The following is a 15,731-nucleotide window of genomic DNA, read 5'->3' on the forward strand; positions in this document are numbered from 1 at the left end:
GAAGCTTAAAATATGAAATTTGTAGAATTCAGTAAATGACTACTGTACTGTTTTTAACTGCTTGCAAACGTTTCTGTGCTTGTTTTGAGATTAAAAACTATAAAAGCAGGTTAGTTCATAACGAAGTAATGCTTAGACTTATATGAAAAAATCTAAAAAAAATATTTCCTTAAGAAACGACATTCAGATCGTGTTCGATTTTGGCAACACATTTATTATCAAAAACGTTATTTTAGTCCATTTTCGACAATTTGTAGTCATTTTTTATTGTTTTTTCATCATGTTTTTGATGCATTTTGCACTTTTCTTGTTTTTGTTTATAATGTTTGTTTTCATTTGTCGTATTTGCTGTTTTTTTCATTTTCAGTCTTTTGTTTGAATTTGTTTTTTAACTTTTTTAATTTTTCATCTTTTTGAGTATTTTAAAAAACTTTTTTGGAATTGTTGCATTTTATCACCATATCAGAACATAAAAATGTATTTATGGTATTTGTCTAAATTAAATTGGTCCTGTTATATCGTAAAGTAAAAGGTAATGTTGTTTCTAAAAACCGTTAAATGTAGGTAAACCCTTCAAAAATAGTTCTAGGAGAATTTCTCTTATTCCATGATTCGAAATATAATAGGTGGGTAACGATTTTTTTTTTTGTTTTTTTTTTGTTTTTCTGGGATTTTAACACTCTCGTGTTATTCATCCCCTATCCTCCGTGTCAAGTGAAGTACTGGTTGCCAGTTATATTTGTGATATCAGACTGCTCTTTTTCAGGAAATCCAAAACTTTCTTTTCTTCGTCCGGGCAATTTGATAGAAGCTGTCTCAGGTTAATTCCAATTTTGGTTTCTATACGGGCTTGATGGTATATTGGGCAAGATAATAATATGTGTTTTATACTTTGGGCTACACATAAGGTAGGATCTTTTTTGTCCATCAAATACTCGTGGGTCAGTCTGGTGTGTCCAATGCGAAGGCGCGTAAATAACCGTCTTTCGTGAAACGGTAAACGGTCAGTCCAAGTTTCGGTGGAATTCTTAATTTCTCTCAACTTGTTGTTGGTGATATTGTTCCATTCCTGAGACCAATATTGGCTGATGTACCGTTTTAACCATTTTACAGCATCTGTAGAAGGAACGGCCTGTTCTGGAGGATCCAGTCGCCCACCAGCTACAGCAAGTTGGTCTGCTTTCTCGTTGCCTGGGATCTGTGAGTGTCCGGGAATCCAACACAAAGTACCATCATGTCACCATCTACCGCCCAGTTAAGCGGTTTTTCAACTTCAAACATGTATAACAAAAAAACGACGGCAGATTTTTATTCGCTTCCTTTTGCAATACATCTCAAAACTGCTCTAGTTTCATTAAAAAATTTAGTGGAATGCGAAAAATGTACGCTTTTCATAATAATTAACTAAACTTAGGGGTGTTCCACTGGCCCTATTACCGCCCACTTAACTTTTTCGGGTATCGATAATGTTTTCTCAAGGAAAAACTATCTAACAACACGGAAACTGTTCTTTTTAGTATTTTCCATGTAGCGAGCTGTCAAAACCATATTTTGGAACTTGAGAGAATACATTTTGAGAAATTTTCCCCGCAAATTTTGTACAAATTTTAACAAAGTGCATTGACTGACAAAATGATGATTCCCGGCAAACAGCCTCAAGTAACCGGTTGCTTTCAGCGATAAAACATCATTTTCTAACATAATCCAACTAAATGCATCTTACAATTTACACATTTGACACAATACTTGCGTTAAAAAAAAGAAATTGTGCGTGACCGGTCATTAGGAACCCACACTTTTTTTATACACCAATTACCGCCCATCACTAAACGCTTCAAGAAACAACAACTATTGAAAGCTTCGAAAATTTCCCGATGCAAATCTGTTCTACGAAAATAAAACTATCATTTCAAGTCGATTTTAGGTCAAATAGGGACTATCTAGTAAATAAAAATCCTCTTTGCCCTAGAAGTACAGTAATGCTTAGTTCGCTAACAGGCGTCGAATTCAACAATTTGACCGGAAACCAAAAACCAAACATTTTATTCCTGGCTATAGTTAGCATAATTAAGTGATGTTTTTTCAATGAAATGGTCGAACAATGATGCCGACACAGAACACAGGTCTTATTTTTGGAGAAAACATCCCAGTTTTTTTCAAAATACAAACAAAAGTGTGATTTTGGGCGGTAAATGGTGTCTGGGCGGTGAATGGTGACTTGATGGTAATACCTTTCTGAACGGCAATTTTGGAAAGTTCGGCTATCCAGGGATGTTTGGTATTTCCAGCTGCGATTGCATTCAACACACTGACCGAATCTGAGAATATCACAGAGCCTGGGGGACATACACTTTGAGCCGCTGATAGTATGGCATAAGCTTCGGAGCTGAAGACCGAGCAAATACCGGGAAGCGAGAGTGAAATGTTGATGTTCTCACTGTGAATGCCACAGCCAACACGGCCGTCAGAAGTTTTCGATCCGTCGGTGTAGAATTTGGGGATGCCTCTGTATTTTGTGATAATAAGGTGGTAGAATTGTGGCAGCGCTATCGATGGGTTCACCCCCGCTTTCAGTTTTGAGATTAGAGAAAGGTCGGTTTTAGGAATTGGCAGATTCCATTTGTGCAATCTGGGTTCTGTGCGAGAGCTGATAGGTGGAATTGTAGTTTGTATGTCGCTCAATAGTTTTACAGCTCGTAAAACCAGTGGGGCTTCCGTACAGCGGTCAAATGAGAGCCATCTGATTGCCTTAGTTGAGATATTCTTGGCTAATATAAACACAGAAAAAAATAATGAATATCACGTGTACTTGAAAATGGTTGCACGTAAAATAATAGAACCTGTAAAATAATAAACCTGTAATTTTGAAAGTATTTGACTGAAAGCTAAAATTAATTATTCAATATTACAGTAGATGTCCTGTAACAAAAAGGAGCATGACATTTGCTGTAATTTTACAGGCCATTCAATTTAATTTTAATTGAGCATGTCTTTTAAAGGCTTAGGGAGTTTGATAAGCCCAAATTTGAAGTCATTTAAACAAAAAAAAGGTGTATGCGTGAGCAACCATGCCCATAGATGTGATGCATCGACTAGGTAGGTAAGGGTAGGTATATATTACAGTTTAAAAAATGCTAAACAAGATTGGTGTTTTTAGGTGGTGAATATACAATTCCAGCCGTTTCCATAATTTTATGTTTAGCACGGACTCGAACCTCGATTATTCTGTCAGATAATCGTGTTTTGTTTTGTTTCCGCAAAATTCAAACGCGGAGTGGAAGATATCTTGCTGTTTTTTTTTGTTTATGCTTGTCCCGCTGGGGGACGACTGAATTCTGCTATTTCTACTCGGTAAGTACCACATTTTTATGAAAACAGAAATCCAATTTGAAACAAAACTTCATTTTCAGCCAGATGCATAGAAAAATTTGCCTCCACGGTCGAAGGCTAGAAGAATGGAACCAGCAGCTGACATGGAGCGGATTCTTGAGCTGAAAATCCGGATATTTGCGTTGCCGGGTGGAAAATGTTGATGCCTCTTTCCGAGAGATCAATTCGTTCCGGTGCATTTCTCTTGAATCAGCAATCGAGAACAATTGTCACAACTGGAACTCGGGCCTAAAATTCTTAACTGCGAAGCGGCATGGAACGGATCGGAAAGGATTTATCTACAGTAAAAAGGCACCTGGTGAGTTTTGTTTAGTTTCATTATATGTAAACATTTTGTTTTTATTTCAGATATTTCTGTTTCTGTTTTAATCCTTTAGTCTTCCTGATGGTGCCGCTCTGCTCGGTTTTCGTCAGGTTATCATAATCTCGAAATAACCAAGATCCAAAGAAAGACTCAGATTTAATGGATAGGTACCGTGGCTGCTTTGTTTTGATTTGAAAACTTCGAATGTCCCGATTTTCAATTCTAGAATGACCGGCCGTGGCAGGTCTCAAGGCGAGGAAACCGAACTGGCGAGCCACTGTGTCTTAAAAAACGGAAGGCGATTACAACACTAACCTCACTGGAGAAATCCAAACGCTCCCAGTTGGAATTGAGTCGTCGAAGGAAATTGGTGAGCAAACTTATCTTTGTAGGAAATTTTTTGCATCTGGTTCTAGGAAAACAAAAACATCCGGAAATGTATTTAAAACTGTTACTGACTGTGTTAGTATTTCATTGGATTATTAAGAGTCAGCAAGACTCAGTGTACAATGTTGTTTTATACATAAATTGATCAATATTTTGAGACGATTATCGAGGTTTGCTTTAAAGATTTTGATAATCGAAAGTTTTTGAAATGAAAGAAAAATATTCCGTACGGATAGTACTGTACACCTAAGAGCACCTGCAACGGTTCAGGTCTAAATATTGGTTTTAGGTATACCAGTTTTAGCAAAATTTTAAATTTAGGAATCGGCTAAAACACGGGCTCCCCACCGGTGTGATAGCAAATTTAAAACGGGTACACTTTTATTGCAGACACTCAATAATTGAAAAGAAAAAACTCATTTTAATTGAAAAATTGCTAAGTTTTGAGTTTTACACCGTCATAATTCTACCAGCATTTCATTAACTTAAAGTCTTTTTAATAAAGTTTGTTCGAAACAAGTAGAAATGGATTGATGATTGAATACCTTTCTTTTTCCAATTGACTTCGACCGATTTCTTCCAGGCCGTAACGAAACCCCATGTCGAGCTGAATCGGTTTTTACTATTTTGACTAGTTTCAGCTTGCTTCATTGACAACGACCTGACTAGTTTCGACCAAAACTTTGGCTCATTGAACAACTACCAGTTGGCAGAAACCAGTTGAAACCGATTTTTATCTATGATTGAACGAAGCTTAAAAAGCCAAAATGCCTATACGCAGCGAGAAAAAAGCTTCATGTTTCAAACCTTTTTCTTTTAAATATTGACTCATTTTGGGGTGTTGATTCCAAATATTAATTTAGTTTACCAGTTCTTGTTTATAGGTAAAAATTCATTCAACATATTTGTGCTTTTGTTTGGGCAAACTAAACAGATTGGCAAACATGCTCCTTTTATGTATTCTTAAGTAGAATTTTCATGATTATCAGTTGTTTGTAATGTAGCAGACGCGGCTTTTTAGCCAGAAATTGAAAGGAGTTTTTTCTAAGAATCATGTCAGTTTAGTCAATGTTATCGAACAATATATCATATTTCATGGTTTTGACAAAAATCGGTCATTACATGGATATTCAATTTTTTTTAATTTTTTTTTAAAGTTTATTGTTGTTTTGCATTAATTTCATTAGAATGTTTCTGTTATTGAAAATGAAAGTTCATATAACGTTTGAACTCGAGAAACGCTGACTGGGCTCACTAATTCGTTGAGGCCAAAAGCTATTTATTGAAATATGAAGTCAAGAATAGTGTGACATAAATTATTTATACTTGAAACGGTTTTTGTTAACATGTTTTCTCAATTTGTGTTACGTATTGACCGGTTTTGGCGAGAAAAAACATTCAAATAACTTCTCAAAAAGAAACAATTATTACACCCAATGCTACCCAAACATGTGTGAAAATAATCATCATTGGCTAAAATTTTCTCACCGTGAGCCCCAAACGTCTAAATCGATCTGTCGTATATTTTGAAATCCTGTTCCAAATTTGCTTGAATTTGGAACAAAGGCGTATAACTGTTGGGAATTTTGAAATCGATAACTGTGCTAAAACAGCAATTTACGCCACCGGTGCCAGCCGAAATGTTTTAGCGTGGTCGAAAACAGTGTTTTGCACCTACCGTTGGGACAGCCCTAACGGTGTCAAACTTTGAATACATAATGTTTATTAAAATCTTAAGTAAAGTATTTTACATGAAAAAAATGAATTTTAACTGATCAATCAAAATTAAACGCTAAAGGTCTAGAGCGTTTTAAAGCCTTTTATCAAGTAGATGTTGGACTCTTCAATTTTTAACCAGTTTTATTTAATCTTTCAGATTCCACAAAAGCACTATGTATTCGTTGCAGAAGCAGAGTATTTTATAATCAGTCTTGCAACAAGTTATTGCAAGCCTCCAACTGATGTGCTGATACCTACTTCAAATTGCTGTCAGCTAGAAATACGTACCTATAGGAACTGTGAGTAATATTGTTAGATGTATTATTACCATTATTTGCTAGTTTTGCAATACTTTGCATCGTTTGTAATAATGGAAAATTAATATGGTTAGAAATGCAAAAAAAGTTCTTCCTGCTTAGGAATGATAAGTGCAAGTTTTATAGGCAAATTGTGTTTTTTTATCTTGTCTTAGAACATCGATAGTATTAAAAACATTAATCAGACAAATTGAATCAGTTATTAGTGACATTTTTCTTCTTCTCTTGATTAAGACTGGAAATACTAGATACTAAAGAAGAACCTCACATAATGACCGGCTGAAGCAGACATAATTTACACAAGGCTTGAATTCGTTAGCAATGAGCAAAGGTTTGGAGTTAATTGAATGGAAAAAAATAAGCATAAAATGGCAGAACTTTTCCCTTTATTTACAAAGAAATAACCTAGAAACTAACGGATGAATTCAAAATGACTTCAAATTGTAGTGATTTAAAAAAAAAATGCTGAAATTTAGACAAACAATGTCCGGATATATTCGACTATTCTGCTACAATTTTAGTAATAAAAATTGTTGTGTGAGGTTATTAAAACCATTAAAACATAATTAAAAAATTGTTCATTGATGTACATATTGAGGTTAATGTAATAAATAAATAATGTATATACGCAATTTGTTTCATTCAATGATTAAATTCCACTCTATTATAGTGAATCGAAACGATTAAATAACGCCCAGGTGGTTTTACTGGTCGTTTGAAATTACAGGACGTTTGCAATTACAGGTCGCTTGCAATTACAGATCGCTTGCAATTACAGGTCGCTTGCAATTACAGGCCTGTAATTTTGAACTAGCCTGTGAATTGCCATGTCCTCGACCTGTAAAATTACTGTAAATGTCCTGCTCCTTTTTGTTACAGGACATTTACTGTAATTCTACAGAAAATAATTTTTGCTGTGAACTTAAATGGCAGTTGGCCGCTTTCAGCCATAAGAGATGTTATTGGACTGCTTCTGAATGCTCCACTAATGGTGCGGATTGCTTGGTTGTATGCAGGTTGTAGTTTCTTTAGGGTATAATCATAACCACGGCCAAACAGACCGATGCCATGAAGCATCGTGGGTAGCAGCCAGCCATGGAGGAATAGTAGTAGTGATGAACGGGATCCTGCCCCGTTGGGGGTACATAGTTTCTTCAATATGTTGAGTTTATTGTTTGCTATCTTTCGGACCCGGTTGATGTGATTGGTCATCAATCCACACTCCAAGTATTCGGGCGGTCCGGACTAGAGGTATAGTTTTGTTTTGCAGGGTAAGCGGGGGAATTGTCTTTTTCTGTTGGGTCCAAAGTGCAGCAATTTGGATTTGTCAGGGGCGAAGGTGAATCCAACTGAAGGCTCCCAATCTTCCAGTTTGTTCACAGCGTGCTGTAAATTCTTACGGGCGAGTCGAGAATAAGGAGATGTAGCTAGGAGAATGAGGTCGTCAGCATACGCCAGTGTTTCTATTTGATCACCTAGGTCTCGTTGTGGCTTGGGGGGTGGATGTCTCTAGGAAGATTGAGATGGGAAAGTGGTCGCTTCCGTAGGTGTCATCCAGCACTTTCCACCTAATTTTTGAGCTCAAATTCCCTGAAACAGTAGAGAGGTCTAAGGCTGAAGTGTTTCCGGTTGAGGGACAGACTCGGGTGGGCAGTGAGTCATTAAGGATAATGAAGTTTTGGTTATCTACGAAACTTTCAATGAAAGATCCTTTTCTGTCGGTTTGTGTTGCACCCCATGATGTGGAATGCGCATTGAAGTCACCCATGATTAAAACTGGTTCTGGGAGTTGGGTTATGATATTTTCTAATTCCTCGCAAAACTCTGCGAATGGCTGTTTTGGGGAAATGTAGGCGGAGACTATGGTGATTTCGACGGGAGATTTTAGACGGACTGCCACTATATTGAGAGTAGAACTGATCCCTAGGGGAGTATAAGGGAATCCAATTTTTACGGCTAGCCCGGTGCCTTGCAGGCCCGGATGATGATGGAGATGTAGATGGTAGCCTTTAATAACATCTTTTGGGATAAGATGTGGTTGAGCCATAGTTTCTTGGAGGGCAAAAACAATCGGAGAGTAATGGGTGGAAAGGATTTGCAGTTCGGAGGTACGTGCTCGTAGGCCGAGAAGATTCCATTGGATAGCTAAGCATTGTTTGTTTTTTCTGGTTGGTCTATTGTTGTTGGAAGAGCTATTGCTGTCAGGCATGTTTATGTTGTGGGTGTGGGAGTTCATATTGCACATGTGTGGAGCCATTAGGAGTGATTTATTGGAACGGATTTACCGTTTTTTTTGTTGGTTGTAGGGACGAGTATTCTGGGGGTTGGAAGGGCCTGATTGGGGGTCTGATTCGAAGCACGGTTTCTTAGGGGTTGAGTTGGGTTTGGTAGATTGGTCATTATTAGTTTTGGGGCTGCGTCGGCCGCGCTTTGATGCTTTTGAGTTGGCTTGGCTGCTGACTGTAATAGTGGTGGTTCCCGATTGATCCGAGTTTTCCGTTTCAGATGAAGATTCCAATTCCGGGCTCGCTAGAAGTAGTTGAAGTTGTGTGGTGAGTTGGGCTACTCGCTGTTCCAATTCTTGTATCCGAAGGTCTTTGGCGTTTTCCTGATTTGATGATGTGGTAAGGCGTTGCTGAATTTGGCTGATGTTTTGAGCTGCTTTTTGGCGGTTTCGGAACTCTCTTACTGCTGCACCCTGGGAAATCCCGGAATCAATTCGGATTTTGACGATTTCTTGTTCCTCCAGCTGGACGGGACAAGAGCGGCTCATGGCAGAATGACACCCATCACAGTTAAGGCAATGTGGATCCTTGGTGCATTCAGTATGTGCGGGAGATTCTCCACAAATAAGACATTTTTCTTTTTGTTGACATCGTGTCTTCGAGTGCCCGAATTTGCCGCAGTTCCTGCAAAAGAGAGGCCTCGGGTAGTATGGTCGGGTAGGTATGCGGATGAAACCGAAGTAAATATAATCCGGAGCGACAGTTCCACTTATCGTCAGGACCATAGAATTCGTTGGCACTGATTTTCCATCCACTTTTTTGATGAAAGGGTACACCTTGGTAACGCCTTGATCCGCAAGATTTTCCTGGATCTCCTCGTCAGAAAGTCCATGAACTTCTCTACAGGATACCACTCGCTGGCAGGTGTTAAGTGATGGGTGTGGCGCGATGTTGATTTTTGTTCCATCAATCAGTTCCGAAAGTTGTTGCAGTTGGTTGAATTGGTCGATGCTTCGAATTTTCAATAGATAGGCCTCTCCGTTGTTGATAGGGTTTGCCCCATCAATTCTACCGACGGCCCGGTCGATGGACTTAGCAACAACAAATGGATTGTTTGGAAGTTTGTTGTTCTCTCCAGCTCGCAGTACAAGAAATTGAATATCGCCATGAAGTCCTTTTGGATCCATCCAAGACGGAAGCGTCCGTCTGAAATTTTGTTTAGAATTCTGGGTCCGGTTGGCCCAAGGTGGATTAGGATCCACCATCCTTTTGGAAGAATATCCGAGAGTTGCCTCTATTTGAAGTCACTTTCAATTTTCACGTTGTGGGAACTATCACCAGAAACAAGATGTTGTTTGGATGTCCGTGATAGTGACACCAGGCAAGAAAAACACGTGTGCGGAGAGGAGCAAAATTAAAAACCGTCCGAACCCGATGACTATCGCCGAGTGAATGTGGTGGGTAACGAGGTTTTAAAAATAACCATTAGTTGAAATGACAAAGAACCAACATAACAAAACAACTTTTCTTCAGTTTTGCATATAAATTTATTTACACATACATATCGATTGATCTAAATACTCATTCATTAAAAAAAACTTAAGATTTGGATGTAAATTTGAAAATACAGAATCTTAAATTTCACCATTCAATCATTTGTAGTCTTAATTGGGAATATGATCGAATCTAAAACCTGAAATCTGAAAGTGTTAAATTCAAATATAAAATCTGCATTTGCAATCTAGATCCGAATTTGAATCTGAGATTGAAATATGAATCTGAAATCTGAATTTGAATCTAGGACTCACTTAGTTTGAAGTTTGTCTCACAAAATTAGCTGTTGCTTTGTCAAATCTCAATTTTCTCATTTTTTTCCTACTCTCACTAAAATAGCTGTATCTCTCTTCCACGTGCACGCAAAATGTTTGAAACTCAATAAATGAAAAGTTCATACATTTATTTAACTTGTGTGAAAGTTTCATGAAAAAATGTCAATTATAAGAGAAATGGCAGTCTGTCAAAGTTCGATGTAAGTGCGCTGCTCTCTGCACTTTTTTGAACGCAACTGTATATAAAAAGAGAAGGAGAGATGATTTTGTATGAGGGCTCTCCTTCCATGAAAGTGAGATTCTTGAAACTATTATACAAACCATCTCGGATACCAAATTTCACTTCATTCCATGATGGAGTTTCAAAGAAATGGAGAAGTGAAGAAAAGTTAGAAAAATAGAAGAAAAGTAAGGAAAAAGTGAAGAAAAGGAGGGAAATAAGAACAAAAGGAAAAAGGAGTTGATGAGAGAAAAAGAGAAGTAAAGGAGATAAATGAGAAAAAAATAAAAAAAGGAGTTAATGAGATAAAACGCGAAGAAATGAAAAGAAAAATGAGAGAAAAAGAGAAATGAGAGAAAAAGAGAAATGAGAGAAAAAGAGAAATGAGAGAAAAAGAGAAATGAGAGAAAAAGAGAAATGAGAGAAAAAGAGAAATGAGAGAAAAAGAGAAATGAGAGAAAAAGAGAAATGAGAGAAAAAGAGAAATGAGAGAAAAAGAGAAATGAGAGAAAAAGAGAAAAAGAGAAATGAGAGAAAAAAAGAAATGAGAGAAAAAGAGAAATGAGAGAAAAAGAGAAATGAGAGAAAAAGAGAAATGAGAGAAAAAGAGAAATGAGAGAAAAAAAGAAATGAGAGAAAAAGAGAAATGAGAGAAAAAGAGAAATGAGAGAAAAAGAGAAATGAGAGAAAAAGAGAAATGAGAGAAAAAGAGAAATGAGAGAAAAAGAGAAATGAGAGAAAAAGAGAAATGAGAGAAAAAGAGAAATGAGAGAAAAAGAGAAATGAGAGAAAAAGAGAAATGAGAGAAAAAGAGAAATGAGAGAAAAAGAGAAATGAGAGAAAAAGAGAAATGAGAGAAAAAGAGAAATGAGAGAAAAAGAGAAATGAGAGAAAAAGAGAAAAAGAGAAATGAGAGAAAAAAAGAAATGAGAGAAAAAGAGAAATGAGAGAAAAAGAGAAATGAGAGAAAAAGAGAAATGAGAGAAAAAGAGAAATGAGAGAAAAAGAGAAATGAGAGAAAAAAAGAAATGAGAGAAAAAGAGAAATGAGAGAAAAAGAGAAATGAGAGAAAAAGAGAAATGAGAGAAAAAGAGAAATGAGAGAAAAAGAGAAATGAGAGAAAAAGAGAAATGAGAGAAAAAGAGAAATGAGAGAAAAAGAGAAATGAGAGAAAAAGAGAAATGAGAGAAAAAGAGAAATGAGAGAAAAAGAGAAATGAGAGAAAAAGAGAAATGAGAGAAAAAGAGAAATGAGAGAAAAAGAGAAATGAGAGAAAAAGAGAAATTAGAGAAAAAGAGAAATGAGAGAAAATGAGAGAAAAAAAAGAGAGAACAAGAGAAGAGATAAAGAGAAGAGATAAAAAGAGAGAAATAGAGAAAAGGAGAAAAAGGAAATTTCCCTCTTCCCTTTTTCTCCTTTTCTAGAAAAAGAGAAGAGAAAAAGGCAAGGGACAAAAAAGAGAAAAAAACGAAGAGAAAAAAAAGAAGAGAAAAAAAAGAAGAGAAAAAAGAAGAGAAAAAAGAAGAGAAAAAAGAAGAGAAAAAAGGAGAGAATAAAAGAGAACAGAAAAAATAGAGAAAAAGAGAAGAGAGTAAAAGAGAAGAGAGTAAAAGAGAAGAGAGAAAAAGAGAATAGAGAAAAAGAGAAGAGACAAAAAGAGAGAGTAATATTGTTAAAAGGGGGAAATTTGGAACAAAATACGTTAAAGTTTCTATATATCTGTTCAGAAAATAGATGTGATTTATGCCATGCTGTTTTAAGTTAAACATATTTCAATTCATAAAAACTGTTAAAAACTAAGATCAACATAGGTTTCCAAATGTAGGTATCTAAATGAAAATAGAAAATAATTTTAAATTAAGCCTGATTATTATGTTCTTACATATATCTCCAATGCTATTTATAAACACCTGTAATAATTCTGCTATAAAAATCTCTTTTTATCTCCAAATCCTCTAATCGCATTATATCCGTATCGACATTTGGTGGCACATGCGGTGTGTTGTTTCACTTCATATCCGTTTTGATTCCCGGTGCATACCGAGCGTGGCAAACATTTTGCAATTAAACTTTCCACCCACAACGACTGGCACTAATGTGGCGGAAAAAGTTGCTTGGCCTCGGGGTTAAATAATTGTCCATCAGTAGCACATCTGGCAACAGGTGCCCGGAACTTGGTTTGCAACGGGTGATAGGCGGCGGATTCCAAACCATAGATAACCGAACCACTACTGCCACCGTTGCTTGCTTTTTACCCCGCTCGCGGTTGAAAAACTCATTAAATGTTAGATTAAAGCAGTGATTGAAATCCTCACCAATTTTCTCATCAGAGGCATTCAAAATACACACTTTGAGGCCTCGCATAGCTATACACAGCGTTGCCAACCTTCCAGATTTTTCTGGAATCTTCCAGACTTTTTGAACTGTTGCCAGACTTTTTTTCAGGTTTCCAATCTTCCAGACTTTTGTAATTTCTTCCAGACATTTCCAGACTTTTGAGTTTCGACATGAAAATTCAAAATGTTCGTTACAAAATGGCAGGAAATGATTAGAATTCGTAGTTGAAGAGTGAGGAACGCCACGAAGATGATAGTAAAACAGGAAGTAACGCATAAAACGTAGTATCGCCAATATCAACTCATTAATCTCAGACATTGATAGTGTATAGAATTTATGATTGTTATGAAGAAATAAGTGTAATTCCCTAGACTGCAATACTGCAATATTGCGATCTGACGACCAAAAAAAAAAAAAAAGGTCATCACGTAGAAAGTTCGCCTTCCAGACTTTTCCAGAATTTTTTTTTAAAACCTTCCAGACATTTCCGAAAAACAGTTGGCATCCCTGGCTATACAGGAGACGATACATATACATTCATTCAAACCTCCCCCCATGAGGAGGATCTGCTCTGAGAGACACCATTCGTTTGCTGCCCCGAACGAACTCTCTCAACGTTCGGTTGCTACATGATGCATGAAGAAGACGAGGCACACATACTCATTTACGTTCTTGAATTGGAATAACTCCAGCCGATAGCTGTAGTTGAGGAGAACATCTTCAATCTCGCCGCAAAGGTTGAGGCAACAACAAAAACAACCGAACTTATTGCGTTGCACGGCCCGCAACGTATAGTGCAAGGAAGGGGGAGGAAAAAGAGACGAAAAAACTAGCTGCCTGCGTGCGGTTGCTGTGCAATAATAGCAATAGCAGAAAAATCTCACGCATTCAATCCAGGCACAAACGAAGAGACTCGGGTTCGCTCTGCCTTTTGAATTTGCTTCCCTCAAGCTTGTAACAGGAGATGAGAGAGAGCCATTCGTTTGGTTTTTTGGATTCGCTGCCTCGAATGTATACTGCTTCTTGAAGGCGGGCCATATTGAGAGCGTATGCATCATCGGTTTTGTCGTTTTCGCAGCCTCAAAGCAACCTTTGCTTCCGAGTAAAGCAGTGAGCGAGAGAAGGTTGATCAATTCATGCTCAGCCAAATTCAATCACTGGATTAAAGGAAAACTTCTCCATCCGTTCGCTTTCTTCGCCATTCTAGTGGGGGTATTTCGATCTGAATGTTATAAGTTGCCATCGGTTTCCGTTCTATCCTATATGGAGGAATGCACCTTCACATCATCCGCCCCCTTGGTCGTTGTCATGCCCTCAAATCGATGTATGTAATTGTTTTCCAGCGCTCATCATTTTTCTTCATTTCCACTGATTTTTTTAATTCATCTCTCTTTATTCTCTGTTTCCATCCACAGTCACCTGTATGATCATGCAGAAGAACGGGGCAGGACTTCACACGGCCAGCTCCTGCTACTGGAACAACGAAACGGACGGATCCTGCACGGTCCGCTGGGAGAACAAAACGATGTACTGCATCGTGTCCGTGTTCGGCCTGTCGATCTAGAGACGGACGCCACGCTTGATGGACACGGATATACGGATTTATCGCCTCCCGGACGACAGTTTTCCCTTCGTTATAAATTATATCCCCCGTTATTGCTGCTACTACCTACTACTGAAATAACGCCAGATGGTATAGGGTTTTAGATGGTTGGCTGCGCTTTGGAATCTGTTATCGGAATAAAATCGAAAGTAAAAAAAACGACAGGACACAATTAAGATTAGAGGACAGAAAAAACCCAATATTTATTGATTACATACTACACACATCCATACACATAGGCCACAGCAGCAGACGCAGAAGAAGTTGATGAAAGAGGAACACTCAGGCTTCTGTTCCTAGTTAACAGATTGAACAGATATTCCAGCATGATAAGTTGTGATTCCAGCCATACGAAGAAAAAATGTCTAGAAATCTACTTACTTATAATTATTGTATAACTATTTTTTCATCAGAAGAAAATTTATTTTTGTAAAAAAATTGTTTTCCAAACAGCTGATTGCAAAGAAAAAAAAAAGATAATTACTACAATTTTCATCTTTAGGTTAAACTATTTTATCGAAACGCCTAGACATTGTGTTGGTTCAAGTTTTAAAACTGCAGCACGGACATAATCAGCGACAGAAATAAATCGCACACGCTTGAGATTCAAAACCACCACCAATTGCAGAAAAACATTGTAATTAAACGGAACCAATCCTTTTAGAACCGCTTGTTACCAAATTTATGATCCTATAACAAAATAATCTCAATTAGGTGTTTGTTATAAAATGTGTATTACTTACCTTTCGACAGTTAAAAAACCACTCTCTCCAAAAATCATAGGAAAGCTAAGCGAAAACAACAGCCTTCGGTATGAAAACGATTTAGGGATTGCATTCTCAGGAGCAGCTATGCAGATTGGTGCGTTAACTGTACTGCTCCTCGACCGACAGAGATAATTGTGACATTCAGAATTTGTTTTACATTTTTAACCGTTCGAGCTTGAGTGGACTGTTGTTGTAAAATGGCGTATTTTGCAGTACGGAGGTGCAAACGGCGGACGTTTGCAGGTTAGTGAATGTGCTGAGAGCGAATGATAACACATAAATGGTAAAATATAAGCTATCAACTAAGGTTTAATAATTAAACTGAAATCTTGTGTATCTTATTTGTGTCCGAACAAAAGGTATCCCTTCAAGCATTGACTTCAGTTTAAATCAATCATCTTCCCAGATGACTGCTGAAATTAGAAACTACCAATGAAATTTAACGGATTATAATGATTTCTATTCAGGCGCAATTTTTACCAGGAATTGCTATTGCTAAAATTATTAATTTTTTTCAAGTCACCGTCAAGTTTATGAATGCGATAGTTTTTTTGTTGCCATCTAAAAGCTTTTTGAAGCTCATCCACAGGTGACTTATTGGGTCTTTTGTGAGGCACTTCAACAGGCTACGAA

The 15,731-nt window shown here is 37.2% G+C and overlaps 1 protein-coding gene and 1 long non-coding RNA gene across 3 annotated transcripts in view; both read left to right on the forward strand.

The window, feature by feature from the left end:
* Positions 1–15,425, forward strand: part of LOC129751028 (dynein light chain Tctex-type) — a 33,256-nt gene extending 17,831 nt beyond the window's left edge. The window contains exon 3 of the mRNA XM_055746273.1: positions 14,144–15,425. Coding sequence (XP_055602248.1) covers positions 14,144–14,292 — 149 coding nt within the window. The 3' untranslated portion in view covers positions 14,293–15,425. The remainder of the gene's footprint in view (positions 1–14,143) is intronic.
* Positions 426–10,636, forward strand: LOC129751029 (uncharacterized). Of its 2 annotated transcripts, none has more exons than XR_008738567.1 (3): positions 426–3,861; positions 3,921–4,064; positions 5,958–10,636. It is a non-coding gene; the product is annotated as an uncharacterized LOC129751029 (long non-coding RNA). The 2 variants fall into 2 exon arrangements; XR_008738568.1 differs by having other exon boundaries at positions 426–3,688; positions 3,768–4,064.
* Positions 15,426–15,731: the final 306 nt, after the last annotated feature.

This window comes from Uranotaenia lowii, chromosome 3 (assembly GCF_029784155.1).
Source record: "Uranotaenia lowii strain MFRU-FL chromosome 3, ASM2978415v1, whole genome shotgun sequence".
Classification (NCBI taxonomy): domain Eukaryota; kingdom Metazoa; phylum Arthropoda; class Insecta; order Diptera; family Culicidae; genus Uranotaenia; species Uranotaenia lowii.